We start from the raw sequence: 23780 nt of genomic DNA, 5'->3' as shown, positions 1-23780 counted from the left end.
GTAGCTTGCTGTCCAGGTTTCGAGAGGGTGCGTTTCTGGATGAGGTATCGAATATATTGCTTCCTCTTACTTATACCTCCCGAGGAGATCACGAATGTAAAATTAGAGAGATTCGAGCGCACACAGAGGCTTTCAGACAGTCGTTCTTCCCGCGAACCATACGCGACTGGAACTGAAAAGGGAGGTAATGACAGTGGCACGTAAAGTGCCCTCCGCCACACACCGTTGGGTGGCTTGCGGAGTATAAATGTAGATGTAGATGTAGATGAACCCACTACACACAGATTTTTCGTAATTTCAAATGTTGATGCATTATGGTATGAGCAGTGCCCACGCTAATATCCAGTAACCGATGGATCTCGTCCATGGTGATTCTGCGGTTGTCCAAGACTAAAGCATTCACTTCCGCAACCATTTCTGGTGTGCTGACACAATGAGCCTGTCCAGGGCAAGCATTGTCTTCCAGTGACTCACACGCAATCAAGGAATCATTTGTGCCATTCCACAACACTTGAATGACTCAAACTGTACTCATTATGAACAGCCTTCATCTGTCAATACATTTCACACCTCCAACTCCCTCCACTGCCAAAAATCGACCCTCATTGTTCCTGCTTATTCGCCTGCATATTCAGTAATGGACGATAACTTGCGTGACCACATTCTCTTTGGTGTGGAACCACACTGGCGCTATGCAACATCAAATGGTGTGCACGCATCGGTCTCTATACTAATAGGTGGTGCCACCATACCTGCAGTTACGTAGTGCCACATTACATGTAAGGCGAAGGTAGGTTTCAGGTTTCATTTGAGTTAACCTCATATGTTTAAAAATGAGTTAAATCTTGCATCTGCATAGTCTGCTGCTCTCAAAGATTCCAAAATGAGGGGATTGATGTAGATGATTAATTTCACTAAGAATGATGTGCAGGCATATAAAATAAATGCAGTTATTGATAGGAAATTGTAAATAGAAGTACTTCCTGTAAACACTGTCCAGCAAAATACCAAACAGCATTCATAAGAATGGTGACAACGTGTTTAAAAAATTATGCAGTAGGGTACCTTATGAGGAGATAAAACAATTAAGTAAGTTGTTATATATGAAAGAAATATTTATGTTCAACAACAGTACCAAACAGAAAGTATGGAAAACTTTGCTCATCACTATACAGATTAGTCTTTGACAACAGAATTTAATATATTCACCTATCAGGATGTTGGTTGATAAAACTGAGTACCTGTAGCATAGAAATGGCTGTAGTTTTAAGATAAAGAATAATTAATAAATTGTTGTGAAGCATGGAAGTAGTGAGCAGAAAACTGTAACTGTTAGACACTTTTGCACATTATTAAACTTAATATTTTTTACAATTATATGAAAACAGGCTATTAAAGGGATTTAACCTGCAAAACTTACCAATAAGTCCTCCAAATGTTATAGCTGCTGACAGAGCAGCAAAATATATGAAGATGGCTGCAGCCAAACAAGTCAAGTTCAATCCATCTATGATATCTGACACATAATGTGGAAATCTTCTCTTGCAGTCATTGATCATACCCCCAAATGGTTTTCTGGTTCTTTGCAAAGGATCATCATATGGTGGTTTCCCTCCATCTCCCTCTACTTCCAACAAGACTGCAGCAGAAGAAAGTATATACATAAATGTATATATAAACTGATATTAATTTTAGTGTAATGAATACAACATTAAAATGTACTTGAAAACATTATGTTGAAGCTTATGATATGCTTGATGAAACAGTCAAGTGCCAGGACACTTCCTCAGTTTTTTTTCTGTGTATTAGTCAAAAATGGGAGAAGAATAAAGAGTGGGTGACTGTTTGAGAGAGAGAGAGAGAGAGAGAGAGAGAGAGAGAGAGAGAGCAGTGATATGTGCAGTGAACTCTGTAGGAACAGGGAAAAATCTGAGAATTGGACAATACACTATAAAACTCTGTTGAACGGTTACATTGTCATTAAATGTGGACAGCACTCAAATTTTGTTCTTGCAGAACATTATATACATGGCTGATACTAAAGAAAAGCTGATGATAAAATTTCTGCAACCTCTCATATAGTTATGAATATCATGAAAGGATAAATATGCACACTTTTTGGTCTGGATATTAGATACAAGACTTTAGCAATTTAATTTTTATGTACTAAGCAAAATGAAGAAACATTTATGTAGTCATGAAGTTTAATTATTACCTCAAAAAGTAGAGTTACATGATTAAATTTTTGTTTATTTGCAGATACATATCTGCAGTCCTGGTAAACATTGTAATCCCCATGCCATGGTACTGCAACACATCCTTAGAGGAACCAAAACGACACAGCCTACCAACAACGTGGAGTATTGTGTAGTAATTCATTTTCTGTATTTGAAAGGGAACAATGTTACAAAAATCCATGCTGAGTTGGTGGAAATGTTCAGCAACAATCCAGCATAATATGGCGCAGTGATTAGTTGGTGCAGACCCCTGCAGTGTGGTTAAACAAGTATGAATGATTAAGAATGAAGTGGGTGACCATCTCTCTGCAATCATTCTGCTCAAGACACGGTCACACATGCTCTTCATCAGATGAAGAACCCATTGCATGTCAAGAACTTCCAGAATGATAAGGTGGTGATTTTTGAGTTGGGATGTCTCCTGACCAGCTAAAATGTAAACAACTACAATGAAGGTCTTTCCTATGTCATTGATTGTCGGGAAAAAATGTGTAACACTAAAAAGACTAACAAACTAACCAAGTTCCATGGTGACAGCTTTATTTTCTTGAGGTTGCAATTAAAAGTCTCTGACTACCCATTGCACATATACACCCCAATTAGAGACTACATTGATGATGAACCTTGACCAAAATCTACACATATTTTCACTTTTTCCTTTATGTCTCTCCACCACCCAGTGCTTCTGCTATTTAGTTAATAGTGCTATGTATTTGTATGAATATTATTGTTATAGATTTTAGGGTATGTTATGTCATGTGGTTTTATGCTTAAACATGTGTTCTTAATGCTCTTAGTCACTTTCTAATGAGAAACACAACTTAAGAAAGAGCCAAAGCATGTTCAGTTCAACTGATGTTACAGCCACCCCTCACTATGTTTAGCTTATAATTCAAAAGTTATTAATTAATTAAGACACAATTTCAAGACACCAGTCATTTTTGTACCTTGTAATATTTCAAAAAATAGGTTGTGGTAATAATGAAGTCCAAATTTTTCCAAACAAAGTGATGTCATTAGATTTGCTATATTTTGATTTTTAAAGGAAATATTCAAAATTTAAACTTTTGTTAAATGAATTGTAAATGGTGATGCTCTCAGAAACTGGTGAAGTTTTTATGAACAATATCAAAGTAGGGCCTTGTGTTTCTGTAAAACTCAAGGATACATATTAATTGGTACATTAAGTAAATGGTCCTAAATTTCCAGTCTGATTACATTTGCAATTTCTCTCTTTTGTTATTACTAATTAACATAGCATTTTCTAATAATTAACTAAAAACCATGAAGTGATACATTGCTGCCAAATGTTGAGACTGCAAACTCCCAGACATGAGCCAAGAATGGGGAGTTAGACTGTGAATTCATGGGACGAAGGACTATGTTAATATTAATGGTGAAAGCCTATGTGACATTGTGAAGTGTAACAAACAGGAATATTCTCAGCATTGTTGAGAAGCATGTTAATGCAATGGCAATGACAAGTGAATAAGTTAAGAAATGCAGAGTCAACGAAGCAGGGAACAATTATTATGGTGTATGTATTTCAGTAATGTGCTAGTTATCAGTATCTGCTATCATAAAGGTTACATATGTTATAGGCATAAAGCATATGTTATAGGCATAAACTGCCCACAAATTGACAATACACTTTTAATTAAGATGCCTACAGCTTCAAATTGCAATGCACTTCCACTATTAAGATTTTAAATTTGCTGTGTGTAATGACACATAGAAGACAGAGAAGCCAACGTGGTAAGGAATGTAAAATGAAAACATTTCAAGGGTAGTTCTGACTTGTTAGCACAAGATTTTTATACTCTGCAAGAAACACCTTCACAGCTATTAGAGAGACCTGAGGAGTGATCCCCTCAGGGTTTGCAATTTTGAAACTAATGTCTGTCAGTAGTTCATGCAGCATTTGTCTAAGAAAATCTGATGCAACTGTATTTAGGTGTTCGCTACTAGGTGTCATGTCACAATTAAATTTAGTGACCAACAATTCCAGTTTGTTCCCACTGCTGCCCTACATATTTTCTGGGGACTCACATTTGTACCACTTTTTAAAATGTTCCAATGGAAACATTATACAAACTGCAAATAGTTTTCACTTTTTCTAGGAGCGTGCAGAAATTCAAATCACACATAAGTGATCAAAGTCGTATTGTGATGGGCTGAAAAAATTGGCAGGTGCTATTTTTAGTAATAAACAAGATTTTGCAACAATGGTGGTGACAGGGTTTTCACTCTTGAATTATGAAGAACTCTCTCTCTCTCTCTCTTCCTAGTGCAAAATATCCTTATTTCTACACAATTTTAACCTAGTTTGCTTTAAGAGAAAAAAGACTCAAATTTCTTTAGGAATATGTTTAAAAAAGAATTAAATATTCAATTTACTTTGTCTGCAATATAAATGTCTTTCCAGTGTTTTATCCATGTTTTCTCTCTCAACACTGTGTTTGAGCCATTTTTTATGATTCTTTGATACATTATCTTTTTCCTATGATCTGAGTGAAAGTGGTACCCATCTTATATTGTTAACATTTGCATAATGCCTGCATACCTTTATTAAAACTGTCAATAGCTGCTTTATGAATCTGAAGATATTTCTCCACAGATTGCCAGCAAATTGTCAGTATTCTTAGTCTGAGTGTTTCCTAATCAACAGCTTTTGCACAACATTCAAAGACACTTATGTTCCATTTTTAAGATATATACAGCAATTCATCACTTTCTCTTACTGGTTCTACAGTAATGTAATAGTAGAAATTGCACAAGTGAAGATATACCCTGATAAAGTTCACTATGAGAAGTTATTTATACGGTTCTGCAGGCTATAAATGAAAATAACATAATTAACGGCAAAAAGACTACATCAAAAAGACCTTTCTTTCCTTGAGTTACACCACATTCCTGTATTTATCCACTATTTGTTGCTTAAATTTACACACCTACACTGATAACAATTACCTTTATCACACAGTGTAAGTTTTCACGGACAGTATTTACATTCCTAGTGGCTTTAGTTGTATGGGGATTAGACTGCTGTTTCTGTGTCTGGCATTTTGTCTCCTATTGCTAACAATATCCTCAGAAACCATAAGAAAGTGATCTGTATATTCCAATAACAGAGACTTACTTACAATGAATATTTTTACTTGTCTTACTGGTAACTGGAATTTTCAATATTCGAATCCTTGTATTAGGAAATATCTAGAAGGAATATTTAATAAGCTTTTATTTTCAGCTTACAGAGGTTGCCAGTTACTTTCTTTATGTTTGATGTTTATGTTTGTTATGTTTATCAGACGACATTCAGAATTAACATACAATGACTAAATACATACAGATATTATTTTTATTTCTTGTCTGCGGTTGTATACACCACAATTCATCTTAAGTTGTATTGTTATGTTTGCTGAACAAATATTAGTTGCTTTACCCAACAAAATTAGCCCATGGGATAACAGGAAATAAAAATATGCCAAGTGAGTGAGTACCACAGTGTTCAAAGCTAACTAGAGGGGAAATACGTATAAATGAAAACAATATGAACTGAGCTTCATGATTAGTTTATCAATGTGTTGGCCCCATTTTAGCTTGTTATCAAGCTGCATGCCATGTCACAGAAAGTTATTGTGTTTCACATCAAGTATGGTCACTAATGTCCTTTTCTGTAAAACAGGTATACCTTTCTTTGCTTCATCTTGACCAAGTAATCGTGTTGTTTTCCTTCGTCGAATTTTCTCACTTTTTGCTCTGAGTTCTGCCACTTCAAGTAATGCATTTCTCTCCCAGTCACCAGGTGGTAGAACAATACTATCATCAAGAAATTCATTAATTGCTGACAATAACTCTTTCCGTTCTGTAGCTTTGTAGGCTATTTTATGAAATTGCTGCAAATAAGAACAAAAGTATGGTCAGTTTGTTTCATAACTTGACACTCATCATATATATAATGAAATGTACTCACCGCATTTGACATTAGTGTTGATATGGATCGTCCTATCTCATGATAATCCAAATCTGCTGTAGATGGACCCAAAAGTATAAACAAGAAACGAACAGGGATGTTCACCTAAAATTTACATACAATAAAATAGTAAGAAAATAAATAAATAGAAAAAATAAACTTGTTATTTATACAGAGAATCACTGCTTCTATCTCCTTACTTGCGTGCTAACTGTCATCACAAAGACCAAACAATTATGAACAAGGAATCTTACTGACAGATTAAAACTGTATGTTGGACTTGTCAAGAAAAGACCTTTGCATTTGACAAAAAAATATTGTGTGGATAGAGAGATCTATCCATGCTTTGTGAACTGACAATAATATTTGAGAGATCAGCAGCTCAACTTCCTGTCTGACCACGGTCATTTAGGTTTTTCATGGTTTTCCTAAACCTCTTCAGGCAAATTTCAGAATGATTTTTTTGAAAATGACATGGCTGTTTCCTTCCTAACTCTGCTTGAATCTGAGATTATGCTCCACTTCTACTAGTGTTGTCATACAAGATGCTGAAATCCTAATCATCCATCTTTCTCTTGACACAAGAGTTTCAGTCTGCCAGTATATTTATTCTACTTTTATGTTTCAGAATTATTCCACATACTGAAAGACCAAATATTTTGTTCACATTACTTGTTAATAAACATCAAACATAGCAAAGTAAATGTTTTGTTTCTCTATTGAAAAATATAGTGTTAATAATGATGATAAACTTGATTAATATAATCAAAAAGTTACAAAATATTTTAAAGAAAATGTCAGTTTTTTTCCAGTCTGCATAACATATTAGCACCTTAACAGCTCTTACTGATTTCTACAGCAAGGCAGCTTTAGATCTATTAACGTGTATCTAATGAAAATTTGTCTTCACGTACCTATAAGTTTTTGAGCAAGCACATGTTCATTCTTACCTTAAAAATATTTTATTTGCTCAGTTTTGCTGTTTCTCAGCAGATGGTTGCATTTAAATGTTCCAAAAGCAAGTTTCTCCATAGAGTACTTGGCCAAATCTTACATTATTTCTGTTGTTTCTTTATAATTTTAAAGAATGGTTTTCTGCGCTATCATCGTAAATATGCAACTGCCAATTTTTTCAATCCATCATCACAGGACCACAATCACTTGTGTCTGATCTGAAATTTCTGCCCTCTAATCATCAAATGAATGAGTTTCTTTCAGACGGTAAAAATATTCTAAGATTTTGTACTTTATCTTACTCAGATTTTCACATAATAATAGAGAAACACCATTTTTTCTAAACTTAAAAAGGTCTGAAACATCCTGACAGATTAAAAATGTGTGCCACACTAGGTCAAGTCCCTAACCTTATCTTTCATGGACCTTTCAGTATCACCTGTTGAGCTATCTAGACACAACTCATGAACTTCTGTGACAGGTCCAAATTTGCCGGTATTTCTCTTCTATTTTCCAAGCTTTTCTACAGAAAGGCTTCCAATTGACAAACGGGAAGAAAACTGACAGTTCTGTACCTGTTAGAAATAACTCAGCTCTTTGGACATAAAAAGCTAACAACCCCACCTACTAAAGCATAGGACTCCATACTGCTGTAAACTGACACATGACTGCTACAAGACTGGTAAAATATTCCACAGGAAGCTCATAAGGGCTTGTCAGAGGTAAACTGTTGGTAATGAGGCTTATGATTCAGTCGGTGGAGTAGTTAGTATCAGTGAGAATTCCCTATGCTTACAAAGAGTGCCATCATCCTCTGTGGTAGCGTCATGCTGACTTCGTAACCGCCATCATGTGTAAGTGATCAATGACAAGGAAGCTAGCACTCTACACCTGCGAACTTCTGCTGAGAAAGGGGCCTGCAAGTGAGTAGCTGCAGATTTAGATTCTTTTTTGTATAAAACCTGTGCTGCAAATATAATTTTCTCTGAGAAAATATTGAGTATAGCTTACCTCAGTAATTGATGGCATTAAAATACCCTCTGCTAACCTAACAAATGCTATAGTTGGTTGATCCAAAAAATCAACAGCACCAACTAACACAGTGGTTGCCTCAGCTCCTATAGGTATTCTTCTCAGTATGCTCTCCTTCTGAGCTTTCTTAAGATCCTCTGCTGATGAAGTAAAAGTTAATTCTTCTTTGAAATCAATCTGAAAGAATCAGAGGAAGGAATGAGAGACCATTAATTTAAAAAAAGAGGGCAGACTACTATGTCACTACAAAATTTTTGCTTTCATACTGGACTGTACTAAGAACAAATGTTGAAACAAATATAATCACAAATCTTATCTAACAAACAAACTTATTAGATAGTAAAAAAAGTAAGTTATTAAAAGTAAGTTGCACTTACTGTATGGTTATCTTGTTTTCTGTTCTCTTCTCCAGGGACACTGAGATTGTTGCCCAACTTATTTAATGACATTGTGTCCATGCTGACTATAGATGGAACAATTTTAGGTTTCCCTTTTTCTTCATTTAAGTTCTGAAAAATCACAAAATTGAAAATCATGAGACTATTGTTGGAAGTTCTGCTAATAGAACATTTATAAATTTTAGTAACCCTTTTTTGGATTAATGACAAATTATCAAGACAAGACTACCGCCTAACATGTTATTTTCAGCTGCAACAGACACATTACACATACAGAGACAGTATAAAGTGAGGATGAAAAACTAGTTATCCAGTTCAATATGAGGAAAGTCCTTATGGAATATAAATAATAGGAATGTTTAATGTAACAACATAAAATTTTTCATAAAAAAAATTCAAGATCTATAGTTTACTTGGGTCAGTTTTCATTACATAAACTACTTGCAAGATTACAAATAGGTACACATTACACATTACACATAGGTACACATTACAACATGATACAAATGCAGTTGACATTACCGTAACCCTAAGACTCATATATTTCATCAAAAGGCCAAAGCAACATATAAAAACCAACACAGATATCCTAGGTTTCAAAACTGTTAGATCCTTCCTCAGGGGGTGGTATGTAGCGGAAGGTTAGAAATATGCTATACCCGGGTAGCCAGGCTGTATGGCACAGATTTTTTGGTGTGAAAGGGATGACAGCTGTCAAAATGCAAGTACTGTTAGTGATTGGTGAGTTTAATGTGGACAGAGGTGTAGATGGAGACAGATTCATGTGGTGGACGTCACCATTACTTGGAACTGAGCCTCCTGAAATTGAGTGCTCACCAGTCATCATGTCTCCTTGTAATTTCACAATTTTCTCATATCATCACAAACATATTTTATTTTTATTTTCATTTTTCAAAGTTTCTTGTTAATTTTTACGCTTTTAGGAACACCAAAAAAGTTGAGCATAAAATGACACGCTTCCCAAAAATATTCACCTAAATCTGAAAATTAGTGTGACCCTGTTTCTGAAGATCAGTATCACCCATTCAACAATGAGACATTTTTCTGATATTTTCAGTGTTCCACTGTACTGGGAATAAAATAATTTTTTCGTCATGATTCAACTGAACTTCAGAAGAAAATGATCACCTGGAGACTTTTCAAATGGTAGGGCATTCATAAATGTCCATACTGCAAAGAACTAATGAAATGTCTTTATTCATGTGAAAGTCAATTTTCTTGTTATGTTGCTTTAACTATAGAAAAAAAGTACTAAATTACAAATTTAAACATCATAAAATAGTTGTAATTCATGTATAATTATGATCCTGAAAGACAATGAATAAATATAAGTGCAATTTGTTGCTTTGTAAGTAGAATTTATCTTTTGGAAGGTAGTACTGTATTATGAAATGAGGATCTGATTAATGTCTATAAAATTATGCATTGAGTTACTGTAATGCACTATGGAAAACAGGATATAAAATCATTTATAAAATACAAAGGAAATGGAAGAAACCCATATAGAGAATTGATAAAGCATTTTGTAGAGTCTGATGAAATGCTATGGTACTAATGCTGATCTGTAATCACCCAAACATTTATGTTTACGTTGTAGGAAAAGACAGATTGCTACTTACTGTAAAGGAGACACATCAAGTTACATACAAGCACAATTAAAAGACACTTACATGTAGCTTTCAGCCACATCCTTCATCAGTGAAAGAGAGACACACACAGCATTCATACACACAAGCAAGCACACCTCATGCACACACAACTGCCAACTCCAGCATCTTGGGGAAGGGGAAGAGATAGTGTACGGATGGGGAGAGAGATGAATGCTGTCTGGTGGAGTGCGCAGGGACGAGAATGTCCACAAACAGTGTCAGGAGGTTGGGGAGTGGGAGGGGGGGTAGGATAAACCTGTGGCAGGACTGGAATAGGAAGTACTGGGTGGGTGGATTGGGCAGGTTTTGCACCTGGGTCTGCCACAAGGATTTGATCCTTGTGGCAAAGGGTTGGGATTGGGAGTAGCATAGGTATGGACTAGGATGTTTTTCGGGTAGTATGTCCCTCATGTTAGGGCATGATGGATAGTTAATCAAAGCCCTGGTGAAGGATGCGGTGCAGTTCTTCCAATCTGTGGTGGTACTGGCTGATGAAAGGGACACTCCTTTGTGGCTGGTTCTTGGAGGCAGTGGGAAGTTTGGGGGTGTGAGGGGAAATGGCATGGGAGATCTGTTTACGGACTAAGTCTGTGGGACAGTGCCTGTCTGTGAAGACCTCGATACTGAGCAAGGGAGTTTCTGTCACTACAGATATGCTGTACCCGGGTAGCCAGGCTGTATGGCACAAATTTTTTGGTGTGAAAGGGATGACAGCTGTCAAAATGCAAGTACTGTTAGTGATTGGTGAGTTTAATGTGGACAGAGGTGTAGATGGAGCCATCACAGAGGAGGAGGTCAACATTTACAAAAGTTGAGGAGGACCACGTGAAGTGGATTGGAGAGGTGTTGAAGTTGTGAATGAACGAAGGTAAGATGTCTTGGCCCTGAGTCCAGATTGTGAAGATATCGTCAATCACTATGAACCAGACTAGGGATTTGTTGCTTTAGGACGCTAGAAAGGTCTCCTCTAGATGGCCCACAAAAGGATGACATAGGAGGGTGCCATGTGGATGCCCATGACTGTGCCACCAATTTGTTTATGTATCTTCCCTTCACATGAGAAGCAGTTATGCATTAGTATAAAGTTAGTAAAGTGTATGAAGAATGAGGTAGTGGGTTTGGAGTTTGAAGGACATTGGGAAAGATAGTGTTCACTATCAGTAAGACCATGGGCATGTGGGATGTTGGTATATAGGAGGTGGTGTCAACAGTGAAAAGTAGGGATCCAAGATGTAAAGGGGCGGGGATGGTGGAGAGTCGGTGAAGGAAGAGGTTGGGTGTCTTTGATGAGGGAGGCTAGATTATAGACAACTGGCTGGAGATATTCGTCAATGAGGGCCGAAAGTCTTTCATTGAGGGGTACAATAACATGCCACGATGGGGCGTCCAGGATTGTTGGGTTTGTGGATTTTGGGGAGCATGTAGAAGGTGAGTTGCGGGGTGTCATAGGGGTGAGAGGGAAATGTATTCAGGGGAGATGTTCTGGGAAAGGCCAAAGGCTTTAAGCAGGGATTGGAGTTTGTGTTGGACTTCTGGGATGGGATCACTCTGGCAAAGTGGTGGAGGAATCTCATAATTGACAGAGGTCTTCTATCAGGTAGTCACTGCGATTCATAACAAGTGATGAAACTTTTGTCTGCATGTAGGATAATTATGTTAGGATTTGTTTTGAGGTTGTGTATGGCTTACGGCTGTTCTTTCTTCTGCTGAAAGGTTGGTGTTCTGAGAAGGGAACCTGTGGTAGGATAGTGAAGCTATGTTGAAGGTACAGAATTACTGGAAGGTGACCAGCGGATAGTTAGGTGGGGGGTTGGGAATCACAGTTGAATGGTGGTAAGCTCTGGAAGAGGCAGGGTTCAATGTCAGAATTATGGTGGCTTTGGCTGGAGGAATTGGCGCCAAAGATGTGCTTCATTGCAGGTATCAGGAGAAGGACGACGGCCCTTGACAAGTCCAGTGTGGTTAAATTTGGGTACAGGGCTAAAGGTGAGGGCTTTGGATATAACTGAAACTTCTGTGGAATTGAGTGTTTTGGTGGAATAACAACAGTGTTTCTAGAACGTTTTAGCTCTAGATCTAGTGGAGAGTTGGTAGAGAGTTTGGGTGATGTGGCAAGTTGAACAGGTCAGCTATGAGAGGTAGATGAGGAGGGACACTGTGGGTATGATAGGGGCTGAGGTGGCATGATGCCCTGAGATGGCATTAGGACGTCAGCAAATTGGATAAATTATGGAGGTGGTGTCTAGAATGCTCCTCCAGATTCTGGAGAGCAATGGATTCAATTTTAGAGATGTGATGTACGGAGTAGGGATTACAGAGTAGTAGTATCATGTGGAGGGAGCAGAGATGGTTCTGCGATGCCTGTGCCATGGAGACGCATTTTTGTAATACCAAGTTTGTGAGGGTCAGGGATTGGCAGACACTGAAAAAGTGTGGGTCAATGTGAAGGGAGGGGTGGGATCCAGACAAAGGAATCTTTGCAGTTAGACAATTTGAGGGATTCCATGGTTTATGCAAGTTGTGGGACTGGGTTTTAGCCATGATAAGGGATACTTTTCTGAACTGGTGCAGAAAGATGGAGTAAGGGTCCATTGTGGTAGGTATGGTGTAAAGGAAATGGGAATGATGCAGAATTGGGAAAAATAGGTTTGATGGTTATGAGAGGAGCTGGATGCATGAAAAGAGCTTTAAGATGCATAAAAAAATAGGTAAAGACACGCAGAAACACACACAAATATGCAAAGATACATAAAAATATGCACAAATATGTGAAACTTCTTGAAATCACAAAAATACACACGTACATTAAAAACATACAGAAACATGGATGAAAAGGAATGGTGTGGTATGGGAGTGTGTGTGTTATGAAAAGCGACGAGAGATGGAGGTGTGTGGGTTATGCCAAGAATCAAAAGTTCGTGTGGCACAGGTAGGTGTAGAAACAAATGCTGAAGTACGTCAGGATGAGTGTTGAAGAGTGATCAATGGAATAAATATGATTATAACTATCAGAGGAAAGAATCTGGGGCATTAGATGCTGCCTCAACAATCTGCATGATCACAGAGTCTGTGTTGTGTGTGGATGATCATTGATACACTGTGGTTTGGAAGTAGATGTGGTTTGGGAGGCCCAGGTGCAAAACCTGACCAAGCCACCCATCCAGTAGTTCGTATTCCAGTCCTTTCACAGGTTTATCCTACCACATCAGGAGCTGGGCCACCTGTGAAAGCAGTCATGTTATTTACCAGCTCTGCTGCAGTCATTGCACAGCTTTTTATATTGGTATGATTACCAACCAGCTGTCCATCAGGATAAACGGCCACTGCCAGACTGTGGCCAAGAGCAAAGTAGACCACCTTGTAGCACAACATGCAGCTGAACACAACACACTTGATTTCAATGACTGTTTTACTATCCGAGCCACTTAGATCCTTCCCTTCATCACCATCTTTTCTGAATTGTGCAGATGGGAGTTATCCTTATAACACATTCTCCACTCCCATCACAGCCTCAACCTACAGTAACATACTGACCCCACAGTCTCCAGCCAACAGCTTGCATGCCCTCTGTCCCCATTCTCATCTCCGAGCCCATTTATCTGCAGCCCTCTGTCAATGCATCCATCTGTCTTTTCCCGCTCCTCTCCTTTTTTTCCCCACCTCCCTGTCCCACAAGCTCCTGACACTGCACATGTTAACTTTCTAGCCACTGCACACTCAACCAGACAGCATTCATCTCTATCCCCACACGTACACCATCCATTCCCTTTCCCCTTTCCCTCCAGATTGCTGCTTGCATCTCATGTCATGTTGCATTCTGGCTCGAGATGCTGGAGTTGATGGTCATGTGTGTGAGAGGTGTGCTTGCTTGTGTGTGTGAATGACATGTGTGTGTGGCTCTTTTTACCAATGATGGACGTGGCTGAAAGCTACATGTAAATGTCTTTTAATTGTGCCTGTATGCAATTTGACTTTTTTATGGTAAGTAGCAATCTGTCTTTCCTGACATTCCTGTCTGGAGCTTCCATTATTCAAAACATTTATATCTTTCTCAAAGTTGAGATTTATACTTCTCAACTGAAGGCTAACAAAGGGATTTTCTTGTTTTAACAGTTTAACGTATTCCACTGGTTAAGTCTTTTACAAATGTTGTTGCTGCTGTCGTCTTCAGTCCAAAGACTGGCTTGATGTAGCTCTCCATGCTAGTCTATCCTGTGAGAGCCACTTCATCTCCAAATAACTATAGCAAACTACATACTTCTGAATCTGTTTAATGTATTCATTTCTTAGTCTCCCTCTATGATTTTTACCCCCCACACTTCAATCCAATACTAAACTGGTGATCCCTTGATGTCTCAGAATGTGTCCTACCAACCAATCCCTTCTTTTGATCAAGTTGCAAAACAAATTAATTTTCTCCCCAATTTTATTCAGTACCTCGTCATTAGTTACAGGATCGACCCATCTAATACTCAGCCTTCTTCTATAGCATCACATTCTGAAAGCTTCTATTCTCTTCTTGTCTAAACTGTTTAGCGTCCACGTTTCACTTCCACGCATGGCTACACTCCATACAAATTCTTTAATAAAAAACTTTCTAACAGTTAGATCTATGAGGGTAATCCCAAAAGTAAGGTCTCCTATTTTTTATAAGTAGATAGACCTGTTTATTTCTACAATGGTGTACATGAGTTTACAGCTTGAACATTTAGCTATTTTCTGACATAATCACCATTTCTGTTGATGCTTTTTTGTAGACACTGTGGCCCTTTTTGTATGCCCATGTCACACCAGCTCGCTGCCATGCTGTTCAGAAAGTTATGAACCATGAACCTCTTCTTTCTCAGGTGTAAAGTGGTATGCCCAGGTTTTGTCAGCCATGTAATTGAATCCAGAAAGTTGTCCTGTTTGGCTGCAAGGCGGTGAAGAAATGTGCGGGAAGCATCAACTCGTTGCCGCATGTGGTCCTCAGTCAGCATGCGTCGCACCCATCTTGTACCACACCTTCCGGTAGTTCAATGTTTCCATTAAAATTGTGTGAGTGGTGCTTCAGGAAACCTCAGGAACCAATGTGCAGAGATCATCCAGGGTGATCCGTTGATTTTGATGCATGCTTTGTTAAACCTTCAACACTGTCTCCTCAGAAATTGATGGTCTCCCACTCCTTTGTTTGTCATGAATTCTGGTCCGACCAGCTGCAAACTCTCTACACCACTTACGAACATTTTTGACATCCATGCACGACTCACCATACATTTCCATCAATTGGCGATGGATTTCAATCAACGCAGTGCCCTTTGCATTCAAAAACCAAATAACAGCGCGCAACCCACACTTGGCCGTAACATCCAACGGGAGCTACATTCTCAATGGCTGCCAAGCCAAGACTGAGCGCCTCAGTGTGGCGTGCGCATGTTTACACACAGAGCGTGAAGCACTCTTCATAACAGTGTGACCAACTGTCACACAGACAGAGTTCAGTACTTATAAAAAAATAGGAGACCTTACTTTTGGGATTACCCTCCTATATTTGATGTTAACAAATTTCTCTTATTCACAACTGCTTTTCTTGCAATTGTGAGTCTACATTTTATATCTTCTCTACTTCAGCCATCATCAGTTATTTTGCTGCTCAAATAGCAAAACTCATCTACTACATTGTCTCATATGCTAACTGAAATCCCTTAGCATCACCTGGTTTAATTGGTTTACATTCTATTATCCTTATCTTGCTTTTGTTGATGTTCATCTTATATCCTCCTTTCAAGACACTGCCCATTCTGTTCAAGTGCTCTTCCAAATCCTTTGCTGTCTCTGACAGAATTACAATGTCATCAGCAAACCTCAAAAATGTTTATTTCTTCTCCCTGAACTTTAAAGTCTACTCCAAATTTTTCTTTGGTTTCCTTTACTGCTTTTTCAATGCACATATCAAGTAAAATCAGGGATAAACATCAGGGATAAACATCAGGGATAGGCTACAACCCTGTCTCGCTCCCTTTTCAACCACAGCTTCCCTTTCATGTCCTTTGACTCTTTATAACTGCTGTCTGGCTTCTGTACAAGTTTTAAATAACTTTTTGCTCCCTGCATTTTACTCCTGCTACCTTCAGAATTTCAAAGAGATTACTCCAGTCAACAATATTTAAAAAGCTTTCTCTAAGTCTATAAACGTTATAAATGTAGGCTTGCCTTTCCTTAACCCATCTCTTAAGATAAGTCATAGGATCTTTATTACCTCACATGTTCCTATATTTCTCTGGAATCCAAAATGATCTTCCCAAAGGTCAGCTTCTACCATTTTTTCCATTCTTCTAAAAAGAAATCATTTTAGTATTTTGCAACCATGACTGATAGTTCTGTAATTTTCACACCTGTCAGCTACTGTTTTCTTTGGGATTGGAATTACTACAGTTTTCTTGTCTAAGAGTATCTCATCTGTCTCATACATCTTGCACACAAAATCAAAGAGTTCTGTCATGGCTGGCTCTCCCAAGACTATCAGTAGTTCTGATGGAATATCGTCTACTCCAGGAGCCTTGTTTTGACTTAAGACATTTCAGAGCTCTGTCAAATTCTTCTTGCAGTATCATACCTCCCATCTTGTCTTCATCTACACCCACTTTTCTTTCTATAATATTTTCTTCAAGTTCATCTCCCTTGTATAGACCCTGTATATACTCCTTCTACCTTTCAGCTTTTTCTTCTTTGCTTTTTACAAATATGGTTATATGCAATGTTGTGGTGATTGAAATAGTGAATAGTTTCCAAGTGACATTGATAATAGTGAGTCTTGGAAGAGACAAACTGAAAGTGATGGCTCTTTATTTCTGTTAAGGGGAAATTGAATGTTCCTTCACTTCTGAGATTTTTAAGTCTTGTTTGCTGCTAAATTTCACTGTTGTTTTCCATGTTACCCTGTCCCATTGTGTCTTCCTTGAATATACGGTGGAGAAAGTTGGACAACTAGTTTACATAGTTTACACTGCAGCTGACTGACTGTAAGTTTATGTTCACATACTGCACTTCTGACAACCAATCATGTTTCTTTCAGCATATCTCTATATGTAATCCAATGCTTTGTTTTACACCCATTTCATAGTAGTTGCTGTTCCTCTTTACAGAAACTATACGTCATGTATAACATGGATGGACTCTTCCGTCACGAACTGTTCTACTACACCCATATTTACCCAGTTCTTGTTCGCTTATTCTTCTAAATGTGAGCCACAGTTCTCCCAAATGACTCTGCCTAGAGATAAATGCTTCAAGTTACGTCTCGATAGATGATACTACTGCTTCTTTATATAGTTTACTGAACATGTAAATCGTTCTAATTGTTTTAGTTGCACTCTGCACTTTGGTGATCATCTCCCTCATGATCACAGATACTATTTTTCAAGGAGTTCTTTGTGAAGTGGGGGAGTGGTCATGTATGTAAGAAACAGTATGCCATTTGAGTCCATAAAACATATCATAGCATTGCACTGAACAGGTATTTGAATGTTCAGCAGGGGCACTTGAATTAAGTGAAACTAAACTTCTAATTGTTGTTGTTTATAGATCCCCTAACTCTGACTTCAGAGCATTTCTGCTCAAGCTGGAAAGGTTTTTTTTTCTCATGTATAGAAAGTGCCAAAATTAGTTATATATGGTGACTTCAATATTAGTTTCGTTTGTGATTGTGCAAGAAAAAGCATGTTGGAAGATATCCTAAATTCATATGACCTGGTGCAGACTGTGTTCGCCAACCAGGGTGCAGGGGAACAGTAGCACAGCCACAGACAATATTTCTATTCATTCTTCATTACTAGATGGGTATTGTGTTAGTAAAAGGGTAAACAATCTTTTCAGACCATGATGCACATTTTAACACTAAAAGGTTTTTGTACTCAAACAAATGTTATGAATAATTACAAAATATGTAGAAAAGCTAATCCAATGGCAATAGAGAGTTTTTAAATGTAATTAAGGAACAAGAGTGCCAGGTTGTTTATGGTGCCAATAACATAGATGACAAATATAATGTTTTCCTTAACACATTTCTCATGCTCTTTCTTAAAATGTTCTAAATAAGGTACTTGCAGTAAAAGGAAGCCTGGGTGGCTGACTAATGGGAGAAGGATATCATTGAGAACACAGTGGGAATTATATCAAAATGTTAGAATTGATCACAATCAAGCTATAGTAGTCCATTACAAACGGTATTGTTAAGTTGCTTAAAAGTGTTATTAGGAGGCAAAGAGTATGTGCTACACAAATAGATTAGCTAATTTACTGGATAAAATTAGAAACATATGGTCAGTCATGTAGGAAGTGTGCAGTCAGCAGGAGGAGGTCGACAATATAAAGTCAGTTCGTAGTAAAAATATTTCTGTTGCTGATAAAGAAGATATATGTACAGTATTTAACAATCACTTTCTGAGCATTAGTGGTGAAGTAAAAAAAATCTTAGGTTCTGCAAGGAATCATATAACTCTCTTGGAAAACGCCTTTTCGAGATTGGTGTCTGAAATACTGTTCTGTGATACCAACAAGGGGGAGCAAGACTAAGAACTCTCATGGATATTATGCATTACCTACCAGAATATTTAAGTACTGTGCTGCACACATTAGCCCCATATTTAGCCATATTTATAATTCTTCCTTTAGGAATGGTCAGTTTCCTGAACAATTGAAGTAATCAGTAGTAAAGCTGCTTTATAAAAAGGGAGAAAGAGATAATGTAGCCAATTTTAGACCTATTTCTATGCCATCAGTGTTTGCTAACATTATTGAAAAGGCTGTGTATATAAGGATAACTGACCATTCTATATCATATAATTTGCTGTCAAATGTACAGTTCAGTTTTAGAACTGGTTTAACAATTGGAAATGCTCATTCTCTTTTCTCTGTGAGGTACTGAATGGATTAAACAAAAGATTTCAAAAGCTAGGCATCTTTTTCAATTTAACTGAGCTATTCGATTGCTTTGATCACAAAATATTGGTCCAGAAGTTGGACCATTATGGAATGCAGGGAGTATATCGCAGTTGCTTCACCTCTTACTTTAACAACTGACAGCAGAAGGACATTGTCCACAGTGTGCAGGATGGCTATGATGTGGGGTCTGAGTGGGGCACTATCGAATGGGGGCTGCCCCAGGGGTCCGTGCTATGGCCATTCCTATTCCTTATTTATACAAATGATATGCCCTCTAGTATTATAGGTGATTCTAAAATATTTCAGTTTACTGATGACACTAGCTTCATAGTAAAGGACACTGTGTGCAAGACTGGTACTGTTTCAAACAATGCAGTTCACGACATAAGAAAGTTCAAGGCTTGTAGAAAATAAACAAACGCTAAATCATAGTAAGACTCAGTTTTTAAAGTTTCTATCACACAATTCTACAAAACCCAATGTTTTAATTTCGCAGAAGGGGGATATGATTAGTGAAACTGAACAGCTCAAATTTGTAGATGTTCAGATAGATAGTAAACTGTCTTGTAAAGCCCACATTCAGGATCTTGATCAAATACTTAATGCTGTCATTTTTGTTATCCGAATGGTATCTGAAGTAAGTGATAGTTTGACAGCAGAAGTAGTCTACTTTGCTTATTTTCATTCACTTATGATGTATGGTATATATTTTTGGGTAACTCTTCCCATTCTCAAAGGATATTTTTGGCTCAGAAACAGGTGGTTGAGGAAATAAATGGTGTAAGTTCACAAACCTCTTGTCGACCCCTGTTCAGTGGTCTGGGTATTCTGACATTGGCCTCTCAATATATATATTCTTTACTGTTGTTTCTTGTTAAAAATATCAGCTTATTCCCATGAACTGACAGCTTTCACTCAGTTAGTACTAGGCAGAAATCCAGTCTGCATTTGGATTGCACTTCCTTGACTCTTGTGCAGAAAGGTGTGCAGTATACTGCTGCATCCATTTTCAATGAGCTGCCACAAGAATTCAGAGATCTTAGCAGTAATCCACATGCTTTCAAATTGAAACCGAAAAGTTTCCTCATAGGTCACTCCTACTAATCTGTCAACGAGTTTCTTGAAAAATTAAGCTGATTCCTGTGTTATATTGTTGATTTGTGTTTATATAACTTATGACCTGTCTTTTCCTGGGTTCATAAACATATTATTTTATCTGTTATTACATTTATGTTCTAATTTCATGTATTGACACATTTCATGACCTTGGAGATTTGCTTCTCAGTTTGGTCCTATGGAACTAGACATTTAAAATAAAAATATAAATAAAACTAGTTTCTATGTGGACATCCTCAGAGTTGTAAGGTCTATCTGTTGCTGTTGGATATTTAGAACTAACATAAAAGTTTTCTAGGTATATTATCATAGCATATTATATATAAGAAAAAAACTTACTGGTAAGACAACCACAGTAACATGTCTTCTTCTGACTCTACTCCTGTATTTTTGCTGTCCAGAGTTATACATATTTTGTAATGACTGTTCACTTAGCGTTACATTACATCATAATTAAAAAAAATAATGTTGATATAATTGGTGAAATGAGGCAGAAAGCATGGGAACTTTATTGTAATAGATTATGGTGGTTGAGGGAGTGGGGATATTCTGTTGCTTCTTACAGTGCGTGCCATGACTGGTTCTCATCAATGGATGAAGTGTAGAATCCTGTTTTCCTCTTGCTGGACTCTTTGTAGCAGTTGATAGCTTTAGTGTCAGTAGCATTCTACAGTGTGTGTAAAGACAAGTGTACTCTAGTTCAGTAATGACTGGTAAAGAGCTGTTTGCATCAGATAACCACTCACACATTCATGCATATTTGAAACTGAATAATAATTTTAGTGTTGAAAACTTTAGCAATAAACTGCTATGGATGTTTGGAAGTATAAGTGGCACATTCGATGTGCAAGTTTGAAAGTCTAGAAGAAACAGCCTATTTTACTGTACTAAAAATGACCAGTAACCAATAACAAATTGGCCAATGGCAAATATTTGCCAGTAACATTCATGTTTCGTGTTATTAGTGTGGCCTGTTGGGCTCTGATGGCCAGGAGCCAGGAAAGGTCAGGCTGAGTCCATCCTCTTTATTCATGTTGTTAGGGTTTTTTAGTATTTCGATCGCTTCTCTGATCTTACATTTCATCATCCACTGCTGCTTGCCAAGTACACAGGTTTTGTTAAATTTTATCTCCTTGACACAGCCACTGCAGATTTACTGTGCTGCCCAAGGCACATGTTGTGCTCATGCCTTGTACTTGCATTGCTACTTGCTGGCCTCGGGGCTTGATGAGAATTGGTATATGCATGTGCATGCATCTTGTTGTTCTCGGCCATTTGCATGTGAAAATGTCACAGTACAATGTGCCTGATCATATAGCACTTGTGAAGGCCTACTATGCGAGCAATAACAGCCCAAATTTGGCTCAAAGCAAGTTTGTGAGTGCATTCAAGCTGAAGACAACAGGTCCAAGTGTGCTAACAATCAATAATTTGATTCTCAAGTTTGAGAGAACAGCTAGTGTTTATGATAAAAGTGTTGGCAATCTTGGTCATCCAAAAAAGGTGAAAACACCCGAAAACATTGATAAGACACATGCTGTGTTTCAAACCAGCCCTAGGAAATCAATCACATGAGCTGCACAACTGGTGGGAATGAACTGGGAGACACTGCAACAAATTATTCTAGAAGACCTGCATCTCTTTTCATACAAAATTCAAACCCATCAGCCATTAAGCCTCAGGATCATGAGACATTGGTTGTGTTTCGCGAACACTATTGTCCACAGACATGACGAACAGGACTTTGATGTGAGTATGGTTTGGTTTAGCGATGAAGCCCATTTTCATTTGGAGGGTTTGTCAATAAGGAAAACTGGTGCATTTGGGGGACTGAGAACCTGCATTGTACAATTGAGAAGTCTCTTCATCCTTGAAGAGTAATTCTATGGTGTGCAGAGGCCATTCATGGAATAATCGGTGCAATATTCCTTGATGGCATAGTGATTGCTGAATGGTATGTGAAGGTTTTGGAAGATTTCATTACCATTATCCACAGTAATTCTGATTTCGACAAGGTCCAGTTCATGCAAGATAGAGCTCGATTCCATCAAAGCAGGAAAGTGTTTGATGACCTGGAGGAGCACTTTGGGGACCGCATTCTGGCTCTGGGGTACCCAGAGGTCGCTGGCATGGGCCGTTCTCCAGATCTGAACATGTGTGAATCCTTTTTGTGGGGCTATATTAAGAACAAGGTGTACAACAATAACCCCAAAACCATTGCTTCGTTAAAACAGCCATTCAGGAGGTCAACAGAGTTTCACTATTAATCTCCGCCACATCATTGCCAATGATAGCAGGCATACTGAATTTGTCATAACCTAAAACTGAATATCTGTAGTGATGTTTACATGTTGAATAAAGTGTGTGCTTTACAGAGAGATTAAAATTATGATGGACGATCAAAATAACTTTTTTAAAAAGCCAACAACAACACATTCCTTTCAGCAACTACACTATGTGATCAAAAGCATCCAGACACAGGGCTGAAAATGACTTACAAGTTCGTGGTACCCTCCATCGGTAATGCTGAAATTCAATATGGTGTCAACCCACCCTTAGCCTTGATGACAGCTTTCACTCTCGCATACGCTCAATTAGGTGCTGGAAGGTTTCTTGGGGAATGGGAGCCCATTCTTCATGGAGTGCTGCACTAAGGAGAGGTATCGATTTTGGTCGGTGAGGCCTGGCATGAAGTCGGCGCTCCAAAACATCCCAAAAATGTTCAATAGGATTAAGGTCAGGACTCTGTGCAAGCCAGTACATTACAAGGATATTATTGTTGTGTAACCACTCTGCCACAGGCCATGCATTATGAACAGATGCTCGATCATTTAAAAGATGCAATAGCCATCCCCGAATTGCTCTTTAACAGTGGGAAGCAAGAAGATGCTTAAAACATGAATGTAGGCCTGTGGCGTCTTTGTGCCATGCAAAACACTAAGGGGTGCAAGCCCCCCTCCATCGACCACACCATAACACCCCCACCTCCAAATTTTACTGTTGGCACTTGACACGCTGGCAGATGATGTTCACCGGGCATTCGCCATACCCACACCCTGCCACTGGATTGACACATTGTGTACCATGATTCGTCATTCCAAACAACATTTTTGCAGCATTTTTTCAATCGTCTAATGTTTACGTTCCTTACACCAAGTGAGGTGTCGTTTGGCATTTACCGGCATGATGTGTGGCTATGAGCTGCTGCTTGATCATGAAATCCAAGTTTTCTCATCTCCTGCCTGTCATAGTACTTGCAGTGCATCCTGATGCAGTTTGGAATTCCTATGTGATGTTCTGGATAGATGTATGCCTACTAGACATTACGACCCTCTTCATCTATTAGCGATCTCTGTCAGTCAACAGATGAGTACACTTTTGTACACTGTACACTTTTGTGCTGTGCATGTCCCTTCACATTTCCACTACACTATCACATCGGAAAGAGTGGACCTAGGGATGTTTGGCACAAGTGAGA

General features: G+C 38.2%; 1 protein-coding gene across 2 annotated transcripts in view; it reads right to left on the bottom strand.

Annotated features, from left to right (window-relative positions):
- The window catches only part of LOC126187587 (band 3 anion transport protein), a 588329-nt gene that overhangs the window by 99437 nt on the left and 465112 nt on the right, over positions 1-23780 (bottom strand). For both annotated transcript variants that reach the window (XM_049928766.1, XM_049928767.1), the window contains 5 exons: positions 8574-8705; positions 8176-8373; positions 6211-6315; positions 5929-6133; positions 1421-1639 (listed from right to left, as the gene is read on the bottom strand). In XM_049928766.1, the coding sequence (XP_049784723.1) occupies positions 1421-1639; positions 5929-6133; positions 6211-6315; positions 8176-8373; positions 8574-8705 (859 nt within the window). The remainder of the gene's footprint in view (positions 1-1420; positions 1640-5928; positions 6134-6210; positions 6316-8175; positions 8374-8573; positions 8706-23780) is intronic.

Source organism: Schistocerca cancellata, chromosome 5 (genome assembly GCF_023864275.1).
Source record: "Schistocerca cancellata isolate TAMUIC-IGC-003103 chromosome 5, iqSchCanc2.1, whole genome shotgun sequence".
Taxonomy (NCBI): domain Eukaryota; kingdom Metazoa; phylum Arthropoda; class Insecta; order Orthoptera; family Acrididae; genus Schistocerca; species Schistocerca cancellata.
This window is presented reverse-complemented; position numbering and strand designations above follow the sequence as displayed.